The sequence below is a fragment of the Ylistrum balloti genome, unplaced genomic scaffold, assembly GCF_031769215.1.
Source record: "Ylistrum balloti isolate Yb309-2 unplaced genomic scaffold, AGI_CSIRO_Ybal_v1 Utg370780, whole genome shotgun sequence".
Classification (NCBI taxonomy): Eukaryota; Metazoa; Mollusca; class Bivalvia; order Pectinida; family Pectinidae; genus Ylistrum; species Ylistrum balloti.
The window spans coordinates 197,894-224,370 of NW_026782456.1; the positions used below are offsets into that span (position 1 = coordinate 197,894).

Consider the following 26,477-nt stretch of genomic DNA (forward strand, 5'->3'; position numbering starts at 1 on the left):
ATGTAATGTGTTGAGGGTATCAACACTGATAACATATAGGAGGGTACAACCCCACAGGATAGTGGTAGAGTTTACAGGGGCCTGATAAATGTTATATATATATATGTAATGTGTTGAGGGTATCAACACTGATAACATATAGGAGGGTACAACCCCACAGGATAGTGGTAGAGTTTACAGGGGCCTGATAAATGTTATATATATATATGTAATGTGTTGAGGGTATCAACACTGATAACATATAGGAGGGACCTGATAAATGTTATATATATGTAATGTGTTACAACCCCAGGGTACAACCCACAGGATAGTGGTAGAGTTTACAGGGACCTGATAAATGTTATATATATGTAATGTGTTGAGGGTATCAACACTGATAACATATAGGAGGGTACAACCCCACAGGATAGTGGTAGAGTTTACAGGGACCTGATAAATGTTATATATATGTAATGTGTTGAGGGTATCAACACTGATAACATATAGGAGGGTACAACCCCACAGGATAGTGGTAGAGTTAACAGGGACCTGATAAATGCATGTGTTGAGGGTATCAACACTGATAACATATAGGAGGGTACAACCCCACAGGATAGTGGCAGAGTTTACAGGGACCTGTGCTTTAGAATGTTATGTTAGCAGGGTCTGTATTATTGGGAGGAATTAATGGGGCAAGGGCCACTGTTTTACTTCAGTTAAAGGGGTCAAAACCAGTGGTTTACATAGATTATAGGAGCAGTGTTTTACATAAACTGATGGTGTAAAGACCTTTGTTTTACAGAATTAACTGGATTAAGATCAATGGATTACATAAATCAGTTTGGTTAGGACCAGTGTGTTACATAGATTAATGGGATTAGGACTAGTGTCAGACATAGATTAATGGGATTAGGACTAGTGTCAGACATAGATTAATGGGATTAGGACCAGTGTGTTACATAGATTTAATGGGATTAGGACTAGTTTTAGACATAGATTAATGGGATTAGGACCAGTGTGTTACATAGATTTAATGGGTTTAGGACTAGTGTCAGACATAGATTAATGGTATTAGGACTAGTGTTAGACATAGATTAATGGGATTAGGACTAGTGTTAGACATAGATCAATGGGATTAGGACCAGTGTTTGACATAGATTTAATGGGTTTAGGACTAGTGTCAGACATAGATTAATGGGATTAGGACTAGTGTGACATAGATTAATGGGATTAGGACTAGTATTAGACATATATCAATGGGATTAGGACTAGTATTAGACATAGATTAATGGGTGTGTTAAGACATAGATTAATGGGATTAGGACTAGTGTCAGACATAGATTAATGGGATTAGGACTAGTGTCAGACATAGATTAATGGGATTAGGACCAGTGTGTTACATAGATTAATGGGATTAGGACTAGTGTCAGACATAGATTAATGGGATTAGGACCAGTGTGTTACATAGATTAATGGGATTAGGACTAGTGTCAGTGTGTTAATGGGATTAGGATAGTGTTAATGGGATTAATGGGATTAGGACTAGTGTCAGACAGATTAATGGGATTAGGACCAGTGTGTTACATAGATTTAATGGGTTTAGGACTAGTGTCAGACATAGATTAATGGGATTAGGACTAGTGTCAGACATAGATTAATGGGATTAGGACTAGTATTAGACATATATCAATGGGATTAGGACTAGTATTAGACATAGATTAATGGGATTAGGACTAGTGTAAGACATAGATTAATGGGATTAGGACTAGTGTCAGACATAGATTAATGGGATTAGGACTAGTGTCAGACATAGATCAATGGGATTAGGACTAGTATTAGACATATATCAATGGGATTAGGACTAGTTTTAGACATAGATTAATGGGATTAGGACCAGTGTGTTACATAGATTTAATGGGTTTAGGACTAGTGTCAGACATAGATTAATGGGATTAGGACTAGTGTCAGACATAGATTAATGGGATTAGGACTAGTGTTAGACATAGATTAATGGGATTAGGACTAGTGTTAGACATAGATCAATGGGATTAGGACCAGTGTTTGACATAGATTTAATGGGTTTAGGACTAGTGTCAGACATAGATTAATGGGATTAGGACTAGTGTCAGACATAGATTAATGGGATTAGGACTAGTATTAGACATATATCAATGGGATTAGGACTAGTATTAGACATAGATTAATGGGATTAGTCAGTGTTTCATTAACTGGGACAGGGGTAGGACCTGACTGGGACAGAGGTGGGACATGACTTGGACAGAGGTGGGACTTAACTAGGGCAGAGGTTGGGCCTGACTAGCATGGGTAGGACCTAACTAGGACAGAGAAGGGACCTGACTGGGACAGAGGTGGGACCTGACAGGGGCAGAGATTGGACCTGACTAGGACAGAGGTTGGACCTGTCTGTAACAGAGGTGTGACCACACTTAGACAGAGGTGGGACCTAACTAGGACAGAAAAAGGACCTGACTGGGACAGAGGTGGGACCTGACTGGGGCAGAGTTAGGACCTGACTGGGATAGAGGTGGGACCTCACTGGGACAGAGATGGGACCTGACTGGGATAGAGATGGAACCTGACTGGGGCAGAGGTCGGACCTGACTGGGACATGGGCTTTAGCTTGAATCATCACTGTTTTGACAATATTATCCATTCAATGTTGACTGCATCAACCCTGATACTATGCTGTCACCAGAAACTGGGAACTGATATTATGTGTATCAAGAGATATTAGTGATATTTCATGTCCCAGGCAATACTAGTGTGACATGGGGCATAAAATACCATGTATGCTCTATATCAGTATAAAATCCATCATTGGAAAGATAGTGAAGTTGTAAAACATTTAAGCACAGGGCCCAGGGGACTCAATATCAATCAACAACATGGCCAAACAATATCCTTATCAGAATAGATCTGATGCTATCAGGGTGAGTGTCCACACTTTTCCTGTCACAAGCAGACAGTGGTAGGTTCAAAACCACAGCCTTGACCTCTGTCCTCAATTCAGAATTGATCGGATGTTGTGGTAGTAAGTGTCTATTCTTCTCTGGTCACAAGCAGACAGTGACAGGTCAAACATCACAGCTTTGACCTTTGTCCTCAATTCAAAATAGATCTGATGTTGTCAGAATCTCCCATCACAAGCAGACAGTGGCAGGTCAAACATCACAGCCTTGACCTTTGTCTTCAATTTAGAATAGATCTGATGTTGTCAGAATCTCCCATCACAAGCAGACAGTGGCAGGTCAGACATCACAGCCTTGACCTTTGTCATCAATTCAGAATACCATAAATATTCGCGTATAGTGCGCACTTTTTTAAGCTGAAACTGTCATGTCAAAACGGGGGTGCGCACTATACGCAGGTACATGCCATTCCTGGGGTTATCATTCCCGAGTTCTGCATCCGCCATATTGGATTACCTCCCTTCATATAGTTATATGTAAAAGTCGTCGGTCTTATATGATAGTTTGGAGATAAAAACAACAAAGAAATAAAATAAATTTCGAATGTTTTAATCATCTGCCATTCACGCTAGCATTACAGTGAATCTAATTTTTTTTCGTTTCCCATCGGTCTTACTATTGGTCGGGGCTATAGTAATGTCTGAATTTCTGCCTCATTTTGATGATGTTGTATCTGTGGAATTCAATGAATCCGGAAGTTTTTAAGCGATTGTCGTTCTGTTCATAAATCGGACAGCCCATCCCACCGATGCCCAAAGTTGGTGACCCCATGACCTCTCTTGATCTGCATGGCCCGCACGCGCAGTTCTGTTGTACTGGCAGCGATGCCGGGATATCGGCGATCGCATACAAAGTTGAACAGCTCTCTCTCTCCATCTCTGGGTGTTTCGCTGTCGCATCGATGTCAGCCTTTCTGGTCAGTAGTGGGGACTTAAGACGGTCTTTTCTTTCTTCCGTGCCTTGATATTTCACTCTGGAATGTCAAAGTGGCGACCGGCGGCACGAAACTCCAGTCTCTCGGCGTAGTCAAATGGCGTTCGCTGTTTCCCCATGTCGAAGTCGGTGTAAACAATCTATCATTAAATACCTTCGGATACCGCGATGGGTACAGATACCATGAAAGATCATGCCTATACTGAACAAACCACCTGCTTTTATGGGGACAAGGTAGGATTGAAAATGTTCCGACAGTTAAAACAGCATCGTTTTCTGACCAATAGTACGCGTTCAGCCCAAGCCGGGTGTCATCAGTCTCCTCATACTTAACGTGTTAACTGTCATTAACCGTTAATTATACCATCAGCCAAGCCTTTCATGCTTGTTAGGTCACCTGGGTAAATTTGTTTACTTAAGGTAATTACATGTGTTAGGGTCACGCTCATTGTGGTTTCCTAATTATCAATGGATCAGACCACATCAAATGTTTCGTCGCAGTGACCAGTCAATTAATTTTTCTGTAAATTTTTTTTTTTTAAATCTGATCTCCAAAAAGTACCTGCGCACTATATGCGAGTGCGCACTATACGCAAATATTTACGGTAGATTTGATGTTGTCGGAATCTCCCATCACAAGCAGACAGTGACAGGTCAAACATGAGAGCCTTGACCTTTGTCCTCAATTCAGAGTAGATCTGATGTTGTCGTAGTTGATGTCTATTCTTGTCACAAGCAGACAGTTATTTCATATTTGACATCACTGTATCATTGCATTTTCTACCATGTTGATTTCATGTACTGTTTGACTGCACAGCCAATGCCCTTCTCTCGTTGCATTTTGTCACTGACCATTACATTGGTTCATGGATATTTACATGTATATTAAACATTAGACTGACCCCGGTTTCTCTAGAATCTAGAATTTTCAAATTGAAATTCTGATCTCTGGGATGTGTGTGATTCTTAGTTTCAAATCATGAGAGATAAACTTGTTAATTGACAGATACAGCTGGGTAAATTTTTACAAAATCCTGCAGAATGGTAGTCATTCTAGACTGAGAATACTTCCAGTGGTTTGACAGTGTGTTTATCTGTTGCCCTTCAAAAGTAACCGTAACATGAAATTCCGACTCATTGACTGTCTCATATCTACAACTCGGATTATCACATACAAGAACAATATGACATCATCTATTCCAAAAATGTTTATTTCCAACCATAACCAAATATTTGGTTAGACAATGGTTCTTTGCCTCTGTCTAATTCAGCTACAGAACATCTGAGGTGTTACTGATAGCTTGTAATCTTCATTTTACCGATCAGCCATCTTGATTGGGTGATGATGGATCTTGTGGGAGCTGATAAAGATGTCTACTGCCAGTAGTAGCTGTCGTAGTACATGGTTTCCCTCTTACTCTGACTATTGATACAGAATGCTTCACTGAAGGACGACATTTACGGCTCACTCTGCACACAACTCCAATTAATAATTCAGGAATATCACGAAATGCTTTTGATGCTGGCAAACGATAAAAGACCGTTCCTGAACAGTTGAGTCAGATTTATTGAGTTTGAAGAGAAGAAGGTAGTTTTCTACCCAATAGAGATTGATTTTTATAGTAATAATAGTCATAATACAATTTTATATTGATATATCTAACATTGTACCATAAACAAAATGTATGCCTTATCTTATACTAAATCTCTGACTGTCGAAACTCCCAAACTTGGCCATCAAACTGATGCAGGCCCCTAACGCCCAGGGCTAATAGATCAAATGCTATTACACTGTTAGGCTAACAAATGACGAAGCAAAGTATATTTCCATAAAAAATTGTTATACAACAAATGTAATAACTCAGCCTAGTTGTTGAGATAGACGTCCCAGAAGAAAAATCTGAGCTCCACCATTGACTCAATAAATCTTCTTCAACAAAATTAAATGGTAGGGATAAAAGAAAATACATGGAAAGGATCTGAGCTTCAGTTATCATTGTGATGCTGTCTAATCGCCTTCATTCTGATGAAAGTCTGATAGACGAGGAAGTTTGAAAAAAACAAATTGGAAACTTAATCTTTTATCCCAAAAAGAGAAATTTCGATATTATTTAGAGGGTTGTGTGTATCCAAATAAATGTATACTGAAAGCGAGTATGTCTTCGATTGGAAATAAAATTGAATTACCAATTTACATGTGGGATACGGAGAGAGAGCTCTGTCTGATTTAATATTCAATCTACTGCTGTCGTCATAAATCCACCTATTACAAAATATATTAAATTGTGTCCAAAACGGTTCTTATCTTGATTGAATAAATTGATTCTCTCTAACCATGGAATATTTTACCTATCAGGAAGGTCAAGTCTCATTTCACAATTACAGATATCAGAACAGAAGATGATCTATAAACAAATAGGGTAATAACATTCTGAAAATAGATTGTCCAGGAAACCCTGGATAAAACTAGTCCAGGAATATTTTGCCTGGATCTGTAGTACAATCCTACTTAATCAAGTATCTGTAGGATTTGTGATTGATGTATTAGAAGTTTTCTCGTGTTTGGTAGCTGTATTTTTCCTGGAATAAGCCCAGGGGCGCAAACTTGGTAGGGAGTAGAGTGAGTTTATCACAGGACATTGGTAGATCATTTGTTGGTATTTCTACTGAAAACCCAATAGATGAGCTTATCACCAAGCATGGGCTTATTTCTAGATTAATATGGTAAAACTGGACTTAATGCACGTCTCCCCTTGAATTGAAATGGAGACATATTTTCTCAAACATGAGACACGAAAATCTCATACTCTACTCAGTGCCAAATTTTTCTGTTTTGTCTGATCTGTCTGGTATTTGACATAAAATATCATCAAAATTAAAATGATGTCATATCCTGTTGCCTTTCTGAATCATATCAATGACAAGAGAAGTAACTCACTCATGCTGAAAATTTTTTATTGAAAGGAAAATAATTAATAATTAATGAGATAAGATTCCAGACTATTTATCATTTAAATCAGTTTATCTCTGGGTAACATTCCATAACATCTCATTCTTGGCTTCATTAGGAATGAAATTTTGTTATAGATTGTCAGCTTGATTGAGATCATTTGAAACAGTCAGTATGATTTGAATTACACCTGTATCATTGATAGATTGTGTGCTTTGCAATGTAATTAAGTCGCTGTTACCGGCACATTTTCGGATAAAGGTCAAATTGATGCAAAATTTCAGTAAAATCTCTTGAGACTAAATTCTCAACCATTCATTCTGGATGAAAATGTAAGGATGATTATGCCACACCCAGTTATATTTTTTATTTGATTATGATATTTATATTTTAATTTATGACTACAGGTGGTAATGAGCTGTCGAATCAACCGTTTCATCTAAACTGGTGCTGGGTATCCTTCAGCAGTGATCATTATAATGTGAACGAGACACAAGACATATTTGAGGTCACGCTTCAGCGCAGAGGATACCTTGGTGAAACATCTTTTGTCAGTAAGTAATATTTGATTCTTTTTGTCTTAGTTCAAAATGGCTTTCATTAAAATGTACAGTCTTAATTGATATTTCTCTGGGCAGTTACTGCAAACTAATCCTTTTTTGTGAATCTGGAGATCAAAACAAATTCATAGAAGTCAATAGTTGTGAATCAAGACAATAGTGATAATCACCACCATAGTATAGTCTTTTTCATTAAACTTAATTGCTGCAAGTATGTTGCGATGCTGAAATTGTAGTTTGCTTTAAAAGAGAGTTGGTATATAATTGCTACTGACCATCTATATAGATGACTGACAAAACTCGACAAATATTTCTAGAACATTCGTCTCTTGCAATACGATGATGGCTGAATATGATTTGATATTTTACAGCCATAACTGCAGAGAACGGTTCAGCCAGGATTGGGGAGGATATCAGGGACTGGTCCAATCTGCAAGTTCAATTCAACCCAGGTAAGGTCATGGGTGAAATTGGGCATTGTTCCTGACAGTACAAGTTTCTCTAGGTAGGTAAATATCTACCACCTAGTGTGGTGTTACGAGTGCTGCTGTATGAAGGATTAAAAACAAATTTGAATCTGAAAAAAAGTCATAGGGCATGGTAAGAGGGTGCATTCTTAAAGGGTGAATACAGACCTAGTATTCTTCTTATGGAGTGGTTCTGGGGGAGTGCTAACCTAGTATCCTGTCCCAGGGAGTGGTTCAGGGCAAGGACAGATCTAGTGTCTTGTCTCAAGGAATGATTATGGGTTAGCATAGACCTAGTATCCTGTCTTAGGGAGTTGTTCTTGGTTAGCACAGATTTAGGAAACTGTCTTAGGGAGTGGTTCTTGGTTAGCACAGACCTTGTAACCCTGGAGTGGTTCTGGGTTAGCACAGACCTAGTAACCCAGGAGTGGTTCTGGGTTAGCACAGACCTAGTAACCCAGGAGTGGTTCTGAGTTAGCACAGACCTAGTTACCCAGGAGTGGTTCTGGGTTAGCACAGACCTAGTATCTGGTCTCAGGGAGTGGTTCTGAGTTAGCACAGACCAAGTATCATGTCTCAGGGAGTGGTTCTGAGTTAGCACAGACCAAGTATCCTGTCTCAGGGAGTGGTTCTGAGTTAGCACAGACCAAGTATCCTGTCTCAGGGAGTGGTTCTGAGTTAGCACAGACCAAGTATCCTGTCTCAGGGAGTGGTTCTGAGTTAGCACAGACCAAGTATCCTGTCTCAGGGAGTGGTTCTGAGTTAGCACAGACCAAGTATCCTGTCTCAGGGAGTGGTTCCGAGTTAGCACAGACCAAGTATCCTGTCTCAGGGAGTGGTTCTTGGTCAATTGATGATACTATTTCATTTATCAATATTGTAATCATTCATTAGCTTTGTGGAAATTCATTTAGAAACACTCCTGATCGTCTGATTAACAAGTTTTTTTCTTGCTATGCAGAGATATTGGTGTTTTTTATGATTATTTTGATTTAGCTTTTTCATCAGTACAAAGAAAATTAATTTTAGTTTTTTTTTTTTTTTTTTTAATTTTGAATCTGAAAATGAAAGGTTCAGTTAAACCAAACTTTTACACTATGGTCCTGATGAGTGTACTTTTGTTCACTGCTTCCTCCCCTGTCATAAACAGCCATCAGTTTGTGCCATAATAGTTCAAACTCTGTGTCAAATGGAGTGTAACACCATATTGTAACTGAAGGAAATTGGCCTAGCTAGTATTTTTAGTTGTGATTTGAAGAGTCCATTAAAGAATTGTGTGATGGTAAAGGTTCCGTGCTAGAGATGAGGCCGCTGGAGTTAATGTTTAGCTAGCTTCAGGTAGTCAAGAAAAACTGGTATTACCTCTGTAATAACCAGTGTGAAAATGTTTTAGAGAAAATAAAGAGCTGGATGATACAAAAATAGGATAGGCTTTGAAGAACAAATTTCATGATTTTATTACAGTAATTTTTTGTTTAAAAGACATTTTGTGGAGAAATCTTTCTGTACAATCCTGGTAATGTTCTCAAATCAGATTTGGAATCTAATGCATCCAGCTGCAAAATCTAGCACAGTATGTTCTGGCTAGGTAAAGTCAAGTAGTTTGGCAAATTGGACTTCTTCAGTTAAATTCACATCAAAGAACAAAAATGTGCTCCTGAAAGATCTAATTTTACCGATTACTAATTGTGTAGATACATATTTTTGGTTTGTGACTTTGCATGTTCCATTTGAAATGTAATTTGTATGGTTAGGGGTTCTACTTCAGTATTATTGATTTAGGATCAACTTAGAGAGTTTTTGGTTTGTGATGTACTTTTTTATGTATAATATGTGATGTACTTTTTTATGTATAATATGTGATGTACTTTTTTATGTATAATATGTGATGTACTTTTGTGCATATAATTTGTGATGTACTTTTGTATGTATAATTTGTGATGTACTTTTTTATGTATAATATGTGATTTTTTAAGTATAATTTGTAATGTACTTTTGTATGTATAATTTGTGATGTACTTTTGTACATTTTTATGTATAATTTGTGATGTACTCTTGTATGTATAATTTGTGATGTACTTTTGTATGTATAATTTGTGATGTACTTTTGTATGTAAAATTTGTGATGTACTTTTGTACGTATAATTTGTGATGTACTTTTGTACATATAATTTGTGATGTACTTTTGTACGTATAATTTGTGATGTACTTTTGTATGTAAAATTTGTGATGTACTTTTGTACGTATAATTTGTGATGTACTTTTGTATGAATAATTTGTGATGTACTTTTGTACATATAATTTGTGATGTACTTTTGTACGTATAATTTGTGATGTACTTTTGTATGTAAAATTTGTGATGTACTTTTGTACGTATAATTTGTGATGTACTTTTGTATGAATAATTTGTGATGCACTTTTGTACATGTAATTTGTGATGTACTTTTGTATGTATAATTTGTGATGTACTTTTGTATGTATAATTTGTGATGTACTTTTGTATGTATAAATTTGTGATGTACTTTTGTATGTGATTTGTGATGTACTTTTGTATGTATAATTTGTGATGTACTTTTGTATGTATAATTTGTGATGTACTTTTGTATGAATAATTTGTGATGTACTTTTGTATGTATAATTTGTGATGTACTTTTGTATTTGATTTGTGATGTACTTTTGTATGTATAATTTGTGATGTACTTTTGTATGTATAATTTGTGATGTACTTTTGTATGTATAATTTGTGATGTACTTTTGTATGTATAATTTGTGATGTACTTTTGTATGTATAATTTGTGATGTACTTTTGTATGTATAATTTGTGATGTACTTTTGTACATGTAATTTGTGATGTACTTTTGTATGTATAATTTGTGATGTACTTTTGTATATATAATTTGTGATTTACTTTTGTATGTATAAATTTGTGATGTACTTTTGTATGTATAATTTGTGATGTACTTTTGTATGTATAATTTGTGATGTACTTTTGTATATATAATTTGTGATTTACTTTTGTACGTTTAATTTGTGTTATACGTATGTGTGTATAATACCTTGTGACAGATTTTGTGTAAAAATTTTGTATGGATGAATTATGAATTAAATCTTATAATTCAGGTCAGAAGGTCAAGACATGGCGACTTCACCTGCAGGATGACAACCGGTTTGAAGGTCCAGAAAAGTTCACACTTCAACTCAGCCACCCTGCCATGGCTGCCCTACAACTTCCTGTTGTTTCCATAGTAACCATTCAGGATCCAGAAGACGGTAGCCATTCTTTTATGCAGCAGTATCTTTGTTTTGAATTTAGATATGCAAATATTAATTTTTTTTGTTTATAAATGTACCCTGTGCTGTAATATCTTTAAGTTATATACAGATAAAATATCACCAACAAACGATGCAACTGTGTCCTTACAAAACCTAAGAGGAGAAAGCTTAATAAAAATGAAAAAGAAAAAAATAATTTCCATGTGGTATATGTTGAGACATGAAACTGTGGTAACGGAAAACATGATTTGAAAATGAAATGCTATAACAATATTACTTTTGTTATTTAATTTGTGGTTTCTCTGAATTTATGAATAAATATGTCTACGAAATGAAAGAAAAGTAAAACAGATAAAAATTGACATGGAGATCCATGAAATCATACGAACGGAAATATAAATAAATGTATAAGATTTTATAGTAAACACAACTGTCCTGTTTCTTGATAGAAATGAGGAAAGGAGAGGGGTGGGGTGGGGGTGGGGATGGAGGGGGGTTGGGTTAGCATCGGAATTTGTTTGCCTATATTGTTAATGATAAGCCCTTGTCAATAGTCAATGGTACTGCTTAAGTGTCTACCAGACTTTAATCTAAAAAAATATCACGTTAAAAAAAAAAATCAACATTCAGGTGCCACATTGAATCGTATATTACAGAGTCCACAGTGTTTTTCCCAGAGCAGGAGTTCAGAGTGGCAGAGAATATCGGGGAAGTTCTACTACCGGTCCATCGAACAGGTGACCTCACTAACGAGCTAATGGTCATTTGTTCCACAAGTCCAGGTAAGCTTTCACTTGGTTGACCTCTATAAAATGGCCAGTGTGAGAAGTCAGCTGACCTTATATATGGTCAACTAACTTTCTTTCATTTGCAATATACTTCCAAAATTTTTCATGGTTAAAACATTTTCGCAAAGTTTATTGTCGTGAATAAAAAAAATGGATAATAAACAACAGTTTTTTGTAATATCTGTTTCGCGAAGTTTAATTGTTGTGAAAAATGTGAAAATTAACAGTTGCATTAGAAAGTTAATGTATTTTTTTGTTTAAGAAAAGCTAATATCTCACAAATTTAGTTTCTGTATCATACCTGCCAGTTTTCCCAGGAGTTTCCTAATTTCACTCCCCGGCCCTGTCTCTCGATCGTATGGGTTAAAAAAAGGATAATCTCCCAATTTCAGAGATCGTGCTGGGTAGGTCATAAGTACCCTTGCTGTATACATTGTATAAAACAGTGAAATATTGAGACTAAATACACAAGTTAGCTATGGGTATAGTTCATGAGAAAGTTTACTGAAAAGCAAGAGATTTGGGTGGATTTATCCTGAGGAATAGATATAAGGGTGGGCTTATTACAAGGCATGGGCTTATCGTTGAACAAAGCATCTATTTTACCTGACAAAGGTTTCAATGCTCATCTCCCTAGGATCTGCTACAGGATCCCCTTTGATGCCTAATTATCCTGCCACAGAGGTTACTTCAGGGTCGGACTATATTTCAAGGCCGCTTCACCACTCCAGTATTATTCGATTTGACCACAGTCAAAGTGAGCGCTTCTGTAAAGTTACCATCATTGACGACTCTCTATACGAGGAGGAGGAATCCTTCAAGGTCATGCTAACAGACACTTTTGGGGGTCGCCTTGGAAATGCCAGAAACATGAGCATTCTCATAGAACCTGATCCAGATGATGGTAAGTTATTGACCAAGTATGGGACGTTGGAATGATAGAATTAACTGCTTGATGTTGAAGACACCTCTGCCCTAACGGGAAACTTTTTTACAGAAAAAGAAAAATTGACATAATATCTCTCACTAGATTATTAAATGATGCTTTTAGCTGTTGTTGTGCGCTTAAGAAGTCAAAAGTAAATTTATATATCGAGTCCGTTTAGTGAATTGCAAGTTAGAATTCTACAGACATGAAATCCCAAAGTGGACTTGTATTGTGAAATAAAAAATGCTACATATGAAAAGCATTCAATTTGGTGTAGCATCAAGTAGCAAAAAAATCACTATACATTTATCGTAAAAATTGCGCGATGGAAGCAATATGTTTTTGGTATATGTCGCTGGATTTGAACGAACTTCCTATGATTGTAAAAGTTCAAGCTCTGTCATGTGAAGTCTCTGGAGAACTGATAACATTACTTGAAGATTTTCTGATGTGACTCTTTGCTGTTCATCGATAAATGGTTGAATTGAAATTGTTGGATGTCCTGTTAATGTGTGAATTGTTAGGTGACCAATATAAGACTTTCGAAATCTCATCACTGTTTGGTGAATTCTGAGAATATGTCACGACATTTAAGTACAATTAAGTCTAATTTCATCTAGAATGGTTTCACACAGTGGTTGTGGCTGTGAGAATTGATTAGCTATAATTTGCACTTCAATTAGATTTTCCTTCATCTAAGCCTAGAGGATGAGTTTGGCAGTATGGCTTGGTGGCATTTCATCTTTCACAGAGAGATGGCTGGAACACACACACAAATAGATCAAGTTACAAATTAGGGTAGAGTATGTTAACAATTAAAACGGAAATTAAAACTTGTTTTTGTCTGAAACTGATATGGAGTTCAGCATTCTGAAAAGCTCTGGAAACAATTAGTCCATTTTTTGTTTTTCATCTCGGAGGAATATGTTATGTAGTGGGGAGGGGGGAAGGGGAAAGTACGACTTTGTTACCTACCGGGACCAAAATCCTTCACAATCAGCATCCCAGCTGTAGTGTCAATGCTGTAAATCTTATACCAACCCACATAACTCCATAAAAATGTGTTCAGACCTGTGTACTGCAGGGCTGATGTTGTATCCATTGACTTCATGTTACATAACTTTGTACGTTTCCTCAGTACTTGTGTACTCCTGGGCCTATACCTTCCTCTTTGTATAGGTGGTATTGTGAAGGGGGGGAGAGATATATATAATGTTATCTATGACCTTCTGTTTTCTCCTGATTAAATGTCACCACTTTGTTATAGAGGGATTTCTATCAAACTTTATAGAATGAAATACTTTTGTTACCTGTATGTGTTAAACATTGATTTATCTCTGTCTCTGATGTTCTGAAACAAAATCTCATTTAAGCAATTTTTTCTCTTACGCTGTTGTGTCAAAACCACATAAACCTTTTCTCAACTACTTTCATTTCCAACTTCTTTTATTTGATTGAATTATCTCGCTTTGGGGTTATGTGTCAGAAAGACAATTGAATATGATGTCATTTTGATTGTGAAGTCACTTGGCACCAAATATTGCATAAAGTAATGAAAAAAAACAAAGTCTAACACTAGGTATCACATGAGATTTGTCTGTCTGATATAGGAGAAAGGTCGATCACAAAAACCAACACCTCAGATGGGTTCATGTTTCAGGATTCCAAGGTCAAGGTCAACATTGCCATTTGTAGAAATTTTGCACACTTTCATATCCATATGCAATGGCGTGGAGGCAAAGTTTTTCTAGTTGGAAGCCAAACTCAGTACATTGGTATAATAAATTCATGGATATAATTTTTACAATATTATTCAAGAACTTATAATTATATTATGATGAAAAATATTTACAATGTACTCAATTGTGTTTTGCAAACATTTGGTTGCTTAGTGAGACTAATCAAGCTTTGAAGTACTGGAGCTCATGTACAGCTGGTACATTACATATCATCCAGCATGTGTCATCACACTTGTCATCAGCCCACACATACTGTGGGAATCTAGGACAGCAACCTTCTGTAAAAAATATGCATGTTTGACTCCCAAAAATAGTGCAGGCTATATAGTTACATAGTGTTAGTCTTTGGCGGAAATTGTGATGTAAATGTACGGCTGATTTGTTGTTTCACTCACTCTAGGCATTGTCTCACCAAGTACCGTCAGTGTTCGCGTGACTTAATTAATCTGTGTCCCCATCACCGGGTGAAACTCTCTGTAACCAAGGTCGAAAACATAAGTTTGATGTAATCTAGATCAGATAATCAAACTCTGCAAATGTTCATTAAGATTGATATTCATTTGTTGTGAAAGATCAAAATGGAGAAGTTTGAGACCCAAGATTCAGCTGTTTTTCATATCAATCCCACCATAAACCCATGGTTTGTGATTCAATAACCATGGTGTCTGATCCTGTACAGAAGTCCTTCTCTCAGATTTTAACTAAAGCTTATGTTTTCAAACAGATTTTTACAAGGAAAACATTTAATGATCACAAGACGGGTATTTATTTATGTTAAAAGATAGAACTAAGGATGATAGTTTAATCCTAAAACGTAGATGTGCAAATGAAGATATTAGTATATGATGGGTGAAAGACAATGCACAGGTGTGATAACCTTTATTGTATGCTTAATGAGTTGTTGGTCTGACAGGTAGGGAGGACACTTACTGTTGTACACCACTGCCTACTTGTGGGTTCTAATGATAAACAGCCAAGCATGGTAGCTAGTAAGAGGTAAATGTCAGGTCTTATTTGTGTTCTAAATGAATGTGTATCTAGTCTAGCCAGCTGTTGTAATGGGTACCTACATCAGGACATCGTGATGCTGTTACTGTGTACCTGGATGTTGACCTAACTTCTTCTCCGTCGTTATCTATCCCAACACGTTCCTGTCCTAGATGACCTTCAGAGTTCCCTTGGGTGACATTCTGATAATTCCATATCGCCTCCTATTCCTCCATCACTCTGGTCCAGCCATCAGGACAGGCAATAGTTTATCACATTTTGAAATGTTTCCAGAAAGATAAGTGATATCTGGATATGCATTCAGAAATAGATAACTGGCATTTTTTTCTTAAATATTAGTCATAAATGTCAATTTAAATGTTATATGAACATGGAAACCATTTTAGGTGTGATATTGGGCAGATATTGGCGAGTTTTAGTGGTTAGAGACTATAAGACACAACAAGTGTTTTCTCCAGACAGCTTATCTGACAGCTCAGTATTAGTTCTGAGTGGAGTGTCTACAACCCACCAGACCTGACTACGACTGGAGAGCAGATTAATGTGTATATATGGATCATCACTGGCGACCTGTCTAACTATCTGGACAGTTTTTGTCTTTTTCTCTCTGTTTATTTAGAATTTCAGATACAATGTAAAATATGCCTTTTTGATTTGACAGAATTACTGTTCAACAAAAATTTGAGAAATTGAGAAACAAAATAAAAGCATACAAGAAAAAAGGAAATTTTCAGTGTTCAAACTTGTGTTTGCTGTTTTTGTATCTTACTAATTTGTCATCAAGGAAAGAATACATATAGAATAAGTCAAACCCTGTCAGACTGGGAACTACAAACCCTGTCAGACTGGGAACTACAAACCCTGTCAGACTGGGAACTACAAACCCTGTCAGACTGGGAATTACAAACCCTGTCAGACTGGGAACTACAAACCCTGTCAGACTGGGAATTACAAACCCTGTCAGACTGGGAACTACAAACCCTGTCAGACTGGGAACTACAAACCCTGTCAGACTGGGAATTACAGACCCTGTCAGACTGGGAATTACAAACCCTGTCAGACTGGGAATTACAAACCCTGTCAGACTGGGAACTACAAACCCTGTCAGACTGGGAATTACAAACCCTGTCAGACTGGGAATTACAAACCCTGTCAGACTGGGAATTACAAACCCTGTCAGACTGGGAATTACAAACCCTGTCAGACTGGGAACTACAAACCCTGTCAGACTGGGCATTACAAACCCTGTCAGACTGTGAATTACAGTCCAAAAAACCCTGTCACACTGGGAATTACAAACCCTGTCACACTGGGAATTACAGTCCAAAAAACCCTGTCACACTGGGAATTACAAACCCTGTCACACTGGGAATTACAAACCCTGTCAGACTGGGAATTACAAACCCGGTCAGACTGGGAACTACAAACCCTGTCAGACTGGGAACTACAAACCCTGTCAGACTGGGAACTACAAACCCTGTCAGACTGGGAATTACAGACCCTGTCAGACTGGGAATTACAAACCCTGTCAGACTGGGAATTACAAACCCTGTCAGACTGGGAATTACAAACCCTGTCACACTGGGAACTACAAACCCTGTCAGACTGGGAATTACAAACCCTGTCAAACAGGGAATTACAAAACCTGTCAGAGTGGGAATTACAAACCCTGTCAGACTGGGCATTACAAACCCTGTCAGATTGGGAATTACAGTCCAAAAAACCCTGTCAGACTGGGAATTACAAACCCTGTCAGACTGGGAATTACAGACCCTGTCAGACTGGGAACTACAGACCCTGTCAGACTGGGAACTACAGACCCTGTCAGACTGGGAATTACAGACCCTGTCAGACTGGGAATTACAGACCCTGTCAGACTGGGAATTACAAACCCTGTCAGACTGGGAATTACAGACCCTGTCAGACTGGGAATTACAAACCCTGTCAGACTGGGAATTACAAACCCTGTCAGACTGGGAATTACAGACCCTGTCAGACTGGGAACTACAAACCCTGTCAGACTGGGAATTACAAACCCTGTCAGACTGGGAATTACAGACCCTGTCAGACTGGGAACTACAAACCCTGTCACACTGGGAACTACAAACCCTGTCACACTGGGAACTACAAACCCTGTCAGACTGGGAACTACAAACGGGAAAATATCAGTTGGGTTTTTAAACTGGTTTATCTTTCACATGCACTGAGAAATTTGATCAGTAACCAACTCAAATATTTGGAGAGGTTCATGGTAACAAGCGCAGAATCAAGAAGATTAGGATAGAGCAGGCAACCATAGCACACTCCGAGGTATTTTACAGGGGTACAGTATTCAAGCTGGTATATCTCTGGGCAGACAACCCAAATACTGGTAGGCTCCAGCAAACAATTGGAATGCTAAGTCATTGCCACTGCTATTATCACCCGGCCAGGAATCATGCTCCAGGTTATTAATATAATTGAAATGTATTCCACATCAAGCTGCTATAATACAGAATTGATGGAGAAATTCTAGGGGATGTTCATTCTGATAAAAACACAATTAGGAGAGCTGCCTGAGTTATAGAGTTTTCATTATAGGCCTAGTTGACACTAAACGGGCTTTATGATGAAGTTTCATGATAAATTTTATAATTTGATATAAAATTGTCTTTGTTCTTGTTGGTAATATGGTTTCTTGTTCCCGCTGTCTACCCTTCCCTCAGGTGATCTTGATGGTAATAAATCCCCACCTTCCACCGTTCCCTCTCCCCTCCCCCCATCCCCTCTAGCTAGGGTTTCTCTAAGTGCCGTTCCAGACAGATTTTTGGTTTGTAATTATAGCTGTCAGTCATTAGACACTGAATGGAAATGACTTGGACATGTTCCTGTGACATATGATATGTTAGCCAAAACCGCTGATGCAAGTCAAGTTCTATATAACACATACAATCAGAGTGAAATATGTGGAATTGAGTGTTAGTTGAAAATGTGGACTATTCTGCCAAATTCTGAAATTTTTGTTATTATTTTTCACAGTGATCAAACCATATTTCATTAACTCTAATCAAATTGAGCTTTACATGGAATCCTGGGAAGCCAGTTTGTAGTGGTGTATGTTTACTGTATGTCACTGTTAGCTGACTTGTGGTAGTGGCTGTCTGAAGGCTGAGATGTAAACTGGCAGAGTCGCTCTGTGATCAGACAATTGCAACCTAGCAGCAGACCTCTTCTGACAAACTCGATTTATTTGAGGGAGCACTCATTGCCATCAGTCATTCTTGTTGACAGGGTTTGTCTGTTTTCACATTTGTGTTATGTAAAGACTTAAATCCCTTTTTTTTTCATAATCAGAGCCCATGCAAACAAAATGTTGTCTTTGGACATGGTTTTGTTTTTTTGTAATTCTTAAACATGTAGAGAAACATATGACAAAAGCATGTTCTATATTTAGTGTGACTGTCCCAAAGATTTTCTGACCTCATCTGACCTTTCTGGAGATGGCCTTTAACCCTCCCATCTTCATTACTTTACCACCATTAGCTATTAGCCCATTATGAGACTGTATAATTACAAACTGCTAGTGGTGTACCCAGACCTTAACCCATGCTGTTAGTGAAGTGTTCTGTCTTTCCAATAATTTGTTTCCCTCTCACTGATATGTCCTATCTGTCTATTTGTTTGTTTCTCCTCTTACTGACTATGGTGTTCTGTCTATTCTATGATTTGTTTTTCCTCTCACAAACAATTTAGGGTTCTCTCTAACCATCAGTTTGTCTATTCCATCGCTGACAATATGATATCCTGTCTACCCGTTGATTTCTGTGTCTTGACACTAATGTTATTTTCTGTCTATCTATTGGTTTATCTATTTTCACTGACAGTGTAACATTCTGTCTATCCATTAGTTTGTCTATTTTCACTGACAGTGTAACGTTCTGTCTATCCATTAGTTTGTCTATTTTCACTGACAGTGTAACATTCTGTCTATCCATTAGTTTGTCTATTTTCACTGACAGTGTAACATTCTGTCTATCCATTGGTTTGTCTATTTTCACTGAGTGTAACGTTCTGTCTGTCCATTAGTTTGTCTATTTTCACTGAGTGTAACGTTCTGTCTATCCATTAGTTTGTCTATTTTCACTGACAGTGTAACGTTCTGTCTATCCATTAGTTTGTCTATTTTCACTGACAGTGTAACGTTCTGTCTATCCATTGGTTTGTCTATTTTCACTGACAGTGTAACGTTCTGTCTATCCATTGGTTTGTCTATTTTCACTGACAGTGTAACATTCTGTCTATCCATTGGTTTGTCTATTTTCACTGACAGTGTAACATTCTGTCTATCCATTAGTTTGTCTATTTTCACTGACAGTGTAACATTCTGTCTATCCATTAGTTTGTCTATTTTCACTGACAGTGTAACGTTCTGTCTATCCATTAGTTTGTCTATTTTCACTGACAGTGTAACGTTCTGTCTATCCATTGGTTTGTCTATTTTCACTGACAGTGTAACGTTCTGTCTGTCCATTAGTTTGTCTATTTTCACTGACAGTGTAACATTCTGTCTGTCCATTGGTTTGTCTATTTTCACTGACAGTGTAAAGTTCTGTCTATCCATTAGTTTGTCTATTTTCACTGACAGTGTAAAGTTCTGTCTATCCATTAGTTTGTCTATTTTCACTGACAGTGTAACGTTCTGTCTATCCATTAGTTTGTCTATTTTCACTGAGTGTAACGTTCTGTCTGTCCATTAGTTTGTCTATTTTCACTGACAGTGTAACGTTCTGTCTGTCCATTAGTTTGTCTATTTTCACTGACAGTGTAACGTTCTGTCTGTCCATTAGTTTGTCTATTTTCACTGAGTGTAACATTCTGTCTATCCATTAGTTTGTCTATTTTCACTGACAGTGTAACGTTCTGTCTGTCCATTAGTTTGTCTATTTTCACTGACAGTGTAACGTTCTGTCTATCCATTGGTTTGTCTATTTTCACTGACAGTGTAACGTTCTGTCTATCCATTATTGGTTTGTCTATTTTCATGACAGTGTAACGTTTGTTCTATTTTCACTGACAGTGTAACGTTCTGTCTATCCATTAGTTTGTCTATTTTCACTGACAGTGTAACGTTCTGTCTATCCATTAGTTTGTCTATTTTCACTGAGTGTAACATTCTGTCTATCCATTGGTTTGTCTATTTTCACTGAGTGTAACGTTCTGTCTATCCATTAGTTTGTCTATTTTCACTGACAGTGTAACGTTCTGTCTATCCATTAGTTTGTCTATTTTCACTGACAGTGTAACGTTCTGTCTATCCATTAGTTTGTCTATTTTCACTGACAGTGTAACGTTCTGTCTATCCTATTAGTTTGTCTATTTTCACTGACAGTGTAACGTTCTGTCTATCCATTAGTTTGTCTATTTTCACTGACAGTGTAACTATTTTTCAGTGTGTTCTATCCATTAGTTTGTCTATTTTCACTGACAGTGTAACGTTCTGTCTTCCATTAGTTTGTCACTATTTTCATTAGTTTGTCTATCCATTAGTTTGTCTATTTTCACTGACAGTGTAACGTTCTGTCTATCCATTAGTTTGTCTATTTTCACTGACAGTGTAACGTTCTGTCTGTCCATTGGTTTGTCTATTTTCACTGACAGTGTAATGTTCTGTCTATCCATTAGTTTGTCTATTTTCACTGACAGTGTAACGTTCTGTCTATCCATTAGTTTGTCTATTTTCACTGACAGTGTAACGTTCTGTCTATCCATTAGTTTGTCTATTTTCACTGACAGTGTAACGTTCTGTCTATCCATTAGTTTGTCTATTTTCACTGAGTGTAACGTTCTGTCTATCCATTAGTTTGTCTATTTTCACTGACAGTGTAACGTTCTGTCTATCCATTAGTTTGTCTATTTTCACTGACAGTGTAACGTTCTGTCTATCCATTGGTTTGTCTATTTTCACTGACAGTGTAACGTTCTTTCTATCCATTGGTTTGTCTATTTTCACTGACAGTGTAACGTTCTGTCTATCCATTAGTTTGTCTATTTTCACTGACAGTGTAACGTTCTGTCTATCAATTAGTTTGTCTATTTTCACTGAGTGTAACGTTCTGTCTATCCATTGGTTTGTCTATTTTCACTGACAGTGTAACGTTCTGTCTATCCATTGGTTTGTCTATTTTCACTGACAGTGTAACGTTCTGTCTATCCATTGGTTTGTCTATTTTCACTGACAGTGTAACGTTCTGTCTATCCATTAGTTTGTCTATTTTCACTGACAGTGTAACGTTCTGTCTATCCATTGGTTTGTCTATTTTCACTGACAGTGTAACGTTCTGTCTATCCATTGGTTTGTCTATTTTCACTGACAGTGTAACATTCTGTCTATCCATTAGTTTGTCTATTTTCACTGACAGTGTAACGTTCTGTCTATCCATTGGTTTGTCTATTTTCACTGACAGTGTAACGTTCTGTCTATCCATTAGTTTGTCTATTTTCACTGACAGTGTAACGTTCTGTCTATCCATTAGTTTGTCTATTTTCACTGACAGTGTAACGTTCTGTCTATCCATTGGTTTGTCTATTTTCACTGACAGTGTAACATTCTGTCTATCCATTAGTTTGTCTATTTTCACTGACAGTGTAACGTTCTGTCTGTCCATTGGTTTGTCTATTTTCACTGACAGTGTATTTTCACTGACAGTGTAATCCATTGGTTTGTCTATTTTTCTGTCTATCCATTATTTTTGTCATTGGTTTTCCATTAGTTTGTCTATTTTCACTGACAGTGTAACATTCTTCTGTCTGTCCATTGTCCATTAGTTTGTCTATTTTCACTGAGTGTAACGTTCTGTCTGTCCATTAGTTTGTCTATTTTCACTGACAGTGTAACATTCTGTCTATCCATTAGTTTGTCTATTTTCACTGAGTGTAACGTTCTGTCTATCCATTGGTTTGTCTATTTTCACTGACAGCGTAACGTTCTGTCTATCTAATGACTTGTCTGGTGATTCCACTCAGGAAATTCCATCCCAAATACTGTTCATATTTGTGTTATCACGGTATCTACCTGACAATGAGAATGTGATATCTGTGTATATAAGTATAGTAATATATGTCGGAGATGTTGGCAACAGGATAACAGTGGCCTTCTCCTCCCCTTCTCCACAGACGATACTACCCCCTCCCGGCATATGTAACCCCAACTTATAAAATATCTCCTTACCTTCATAACACAGAACTTTTAGCTCCTCTAGAACAAGGGGGCAAAAATGTCTTTTTTTTCACCCGTTTTTTTTCTAGTAGTGATATAATTCTGCGATGAATGTGTGAAAGAAGAAATCATCCTTATGTTTCTCTGATAAAGATATATTCACTGAACAGAACAGTAATATGTACCATTTATTGTAAGATAAAAGCCACAGAGCAGACCTCTTTGTATTATGTTTCGTTTGTTTCTAAGTGGTACTTGGTTCTGACATAAAAAAAGGCCAACCATTTGGTCTGTGTTAAGTGTTAGCTACAAATTACTGAAAATGATAAATGTTATGAGGAAAAAATTGAATTTCAGGAAACTCTGCATTAAAAAATTTATTTCTTGAGCAATGGTTATTATCTAATCCACAAGCTGGGGTAATACTGGCCATTGCTTATCATAAAAGTTATGTTGGAATGACGTTCTAGAAAAACTGTTAAATTCATTGCTATCATAGATGAAAGAAACAGACAATATTTGGCAAATTACTGCGGTAGGAAGAGCTTCGGCATGTATGCAGAAATTCCTGCTGTTTAACTCGTATATTTACATTGAAGCAAAACCGAATTTCTGTACACGTGTGAAATATACATAATTGTGATGTGTGTCAGATATAGTTCTGATGATATCAATTAAAATTTATATTTAATTACTAATTATGATGTTAAGTTACTAATTGTGGACCTCTGTGATAGATGCCCCCTGTCATAATTATTGTCCATCTGTCTGTTCATCCAGTCCTCTCTCCCCATTTAGTTTTTATAGACATTTTATTAAAAATAAATTGAAGGTTACCGAAATTTTATATGATCCTTTATCAAATACCGTAAATTTCCGCATATAGTGCACACTTTTTCAAGCTAAAATTGTTGTGTCAGGAAGAGGGTGGGCATTATACGCAGGAACATGCCATTCTTGGGGTTACCATTCCCGAGTTCTGCGTCCGCCATATTGGATTACCTCCCTTCAATTAGTTATATGTAAGAGTCGTCAGTCATTTACGATAGTTTGGAGATAAAAACAACAACAAAAATAGAATAAATATCGAATGTTTTAATCATATCTATAAACAATAGGCATTTCAAGAAATTCCTAAAAGTCAAGGTCAAGGTGATTTCCTAAAAATAGAACAGAAAATCGATTGTCTAAAAAACAAGTTATTGCTTTTTTGTCGTTGTTCATTTTATGGTATGGTATTTTGAAAGGTATTTTATATGAACTCCGGGGATATTACGACCACTAGAGTCCAGAAATCTAAGATGACCACTGGTCATTGTCATTATCTGTCACTGTTATTGGCCGAGAGAAATATATATATAACTCCTTATTTATTTATATGTTATTTTTCACAATTCGTGGATTTGGGTACTTTGTGTACATGGCGAATATTAATTTACTATCTTGCTAACTGGTTATTCAAGATGGCCACAGAGTTTTCTGTTCGGCTGAGACATTTTGGTCTGTTTTTGTACAAAATCAGTAATTCCAGTGGTTCCTGTTGACCTACATATGCATGTGACATATTACACATTTAATTAATTACTGTGGTGATTATGAAGAGGCTTGCTAAAAGGAAAACAATTCTGAGGCATCAGAATTACTAAAAATTCAAAATTCAAAATCCTTTTTATTTCATAATCATTTATTTTGGCAGATATATGAAAAAGTATTTTTTTGTATTTGACTTGACTATATATATTTATGATCTCCATAGTTACTTTGCTATGTAATCTATATGTGTCGACATTTCATTGTCTAATTCTGGCGTCACAATAAGTCATATAAACATAGGGCCTTATACCGAATTCTTACTTGGATGATATTCTCTGAATAACAGATCAGTCATGTGATACATACATATATATGTATATAAATAAAGGTGTGATGGGATGTTTTAGTTCTCTGTATATTGAATATATATAGTTGTTATAAAGGTCATAGACTATTGCAGTGGATATTTTACATTGTGTTCTAAAACATTTGCTAAAGGTTAATGAAACAATGCTAAAAAGTGGACGAGTGTTATCCCACAGTTGTGATCTGATAAACCTTATCTAAGGGAGACAACTCTAACTAAAAACCAATGAATGATCCTCTGTTTTCAGAACCAGTGTTCCACTTTGAGCATGCACAGTACACTGTTGATGAGAGTCAAAGAGAGGCTGAAGTTGTGGTGTGGCGAACTGGAACCGACCTTAGTCGTCCTTCAAGTGTAACCGTACGGTCACGCCGCACTAACCCAAAGTCTGCTGAAGGTAATAAAAATTTGTAATTTTTATCAGATATCATTTTTTTTACAACCAAAGCTTAAACATAGATTTTTACTGGAGTTTCCTTTTACGAAACAAGTTGGAGAAATTTTTTAAGGTTTTCATAACTAAGGAGAATACTTTCAATCTCATCTTCATTTATTCTTTTCTTTTATTGTATTTTGCAATTAAATAGAAAGACAGTTAATCTGTATATAAGAATTTCATTTTCCACTGCGTTCACCAGAGGCACACTCAATTTGAAAAAAAGGTCATTTCTTTATTCACAATGTAAAGAACCAACTGTTTCAACATTTTCCGTAATAATTTAATGCAAATTTCTTTGTTGTAGCTGGCTTTGACTACAGAGCTGTGAATAAAATCCTAGACTTCGCACCAGGGGTTTCGATGAACACACTCGGAATTCACATTCTAGATGACCTTGGTGGACCAACTTTAGAGGGTCCAGAGTCCTTCCTACTTGTACTGAGAATGCCGATGGGTGCTAGTCTGGGGTCACCAAGTACAGCTTCCATGACCATTGACGACTCCCAGTCAGATCGTAAGTAATTTAGTAAGCTTTAAAATTCATCTACATCCTAAATCACAGCCAATGGAATCTTTAAGTGAATTCAAATTTTCATCGCTTTGAAACAACAACAACAAAGTGATTATTCAGAGTTTATTAAATAAATTTGATTTTTATTGTAGGAGAAAATTATCAGAGGATACACTTGTCTGGAAACATTTTCTTCCTGTCTGATGTGATTAAATGATAATGATAAACAAACGTTTATAAGGGCCCTGCATCGAGATCCAGTGCCCTATTTTAATCAGATTGTCTGTCTGTCTGTCTGTCAATCCCTCCATCCGTCTTTCCTTCCTTCATTTTGTCCGTCTGTCCGTCCGTCTGCCTGTCCATCTGTCTGTCTTTTGACATTAATTCTGGACAGCTGTATCATGTGCAATATATATACAATGCGTTTCAGGCCCCTCCATGCAGTTTAAAGCGGTGCAGTACTTTGGCAGTGAAGAGGAGAAAAGAGTCACTGCTGTTATTGTCCGCCATGGAGATATCAGCCATGGGTCAAGTGTTCGCTGTTACACTAGACAGGGGTCTGCCGAGGTCAGTCTAGACTTTGTAGAGCGGCCAGACACTGATGCTTCACTGGTCATCTTCAGAGCAGGTAATGCAGATTTCTATACTGACCCATTAAAGGTCTAGTGTTTTTGTCCTTCCTGTGTAAAGTAACACTCAAATTGTAAACTATAGTTTGGAAGTTTTCCATCTATATCATAACCATTATGTGGTTTCACAGGGGTCTGGAGTTTGGTTCCCTGTCTATCCTGAAAAATATGGGTAAACCTACACAAGC

General features: G+C 36.9%; 1 protein-coding gene across 1 annotated transcript in view; it reads left to right on the forward strand.

Annotated features, from left to right (window-relative positions):
* Positions 1-26,477, forward strand: part of LOC132558305 (extracellular matrix protein 3-like) — a 117,755-nt gene that overhangs the window by 74,573 nt on the left and 16,705 nt on the right. The window contains exons 3-10 of the mRNA XM_060222851.1: positions 7,260-7,406; positions 7,784-7,864; positions 11,000-11,149; positions 11,809-11,934; positions 12,578-12,844; positions 24,958-25,107; positions 25,454-25,663; positions 26,091-26,288. Coding sequence (XP_060078834.1) covers positions 7,260-7,406; positions 7,784-7,864; positions 11,000-11,149; positions 11,809-11,934; positions 12,578-12,844; positions 24,958-25,107; positions 25,454-25,663; positions 26,091-26,288 — 1,329 coding nt within the window. The remainder of the gene's footprint in view (positions 1-7,259; positions 7,407-7,783; positions 7,865-10,999; positions 11,150-11,808; positions 11,935-12,577; positions 12,845-24,957; positions 25,108-25,453; positions 25,664-26,090; positions 26,289-26,477) is intronic.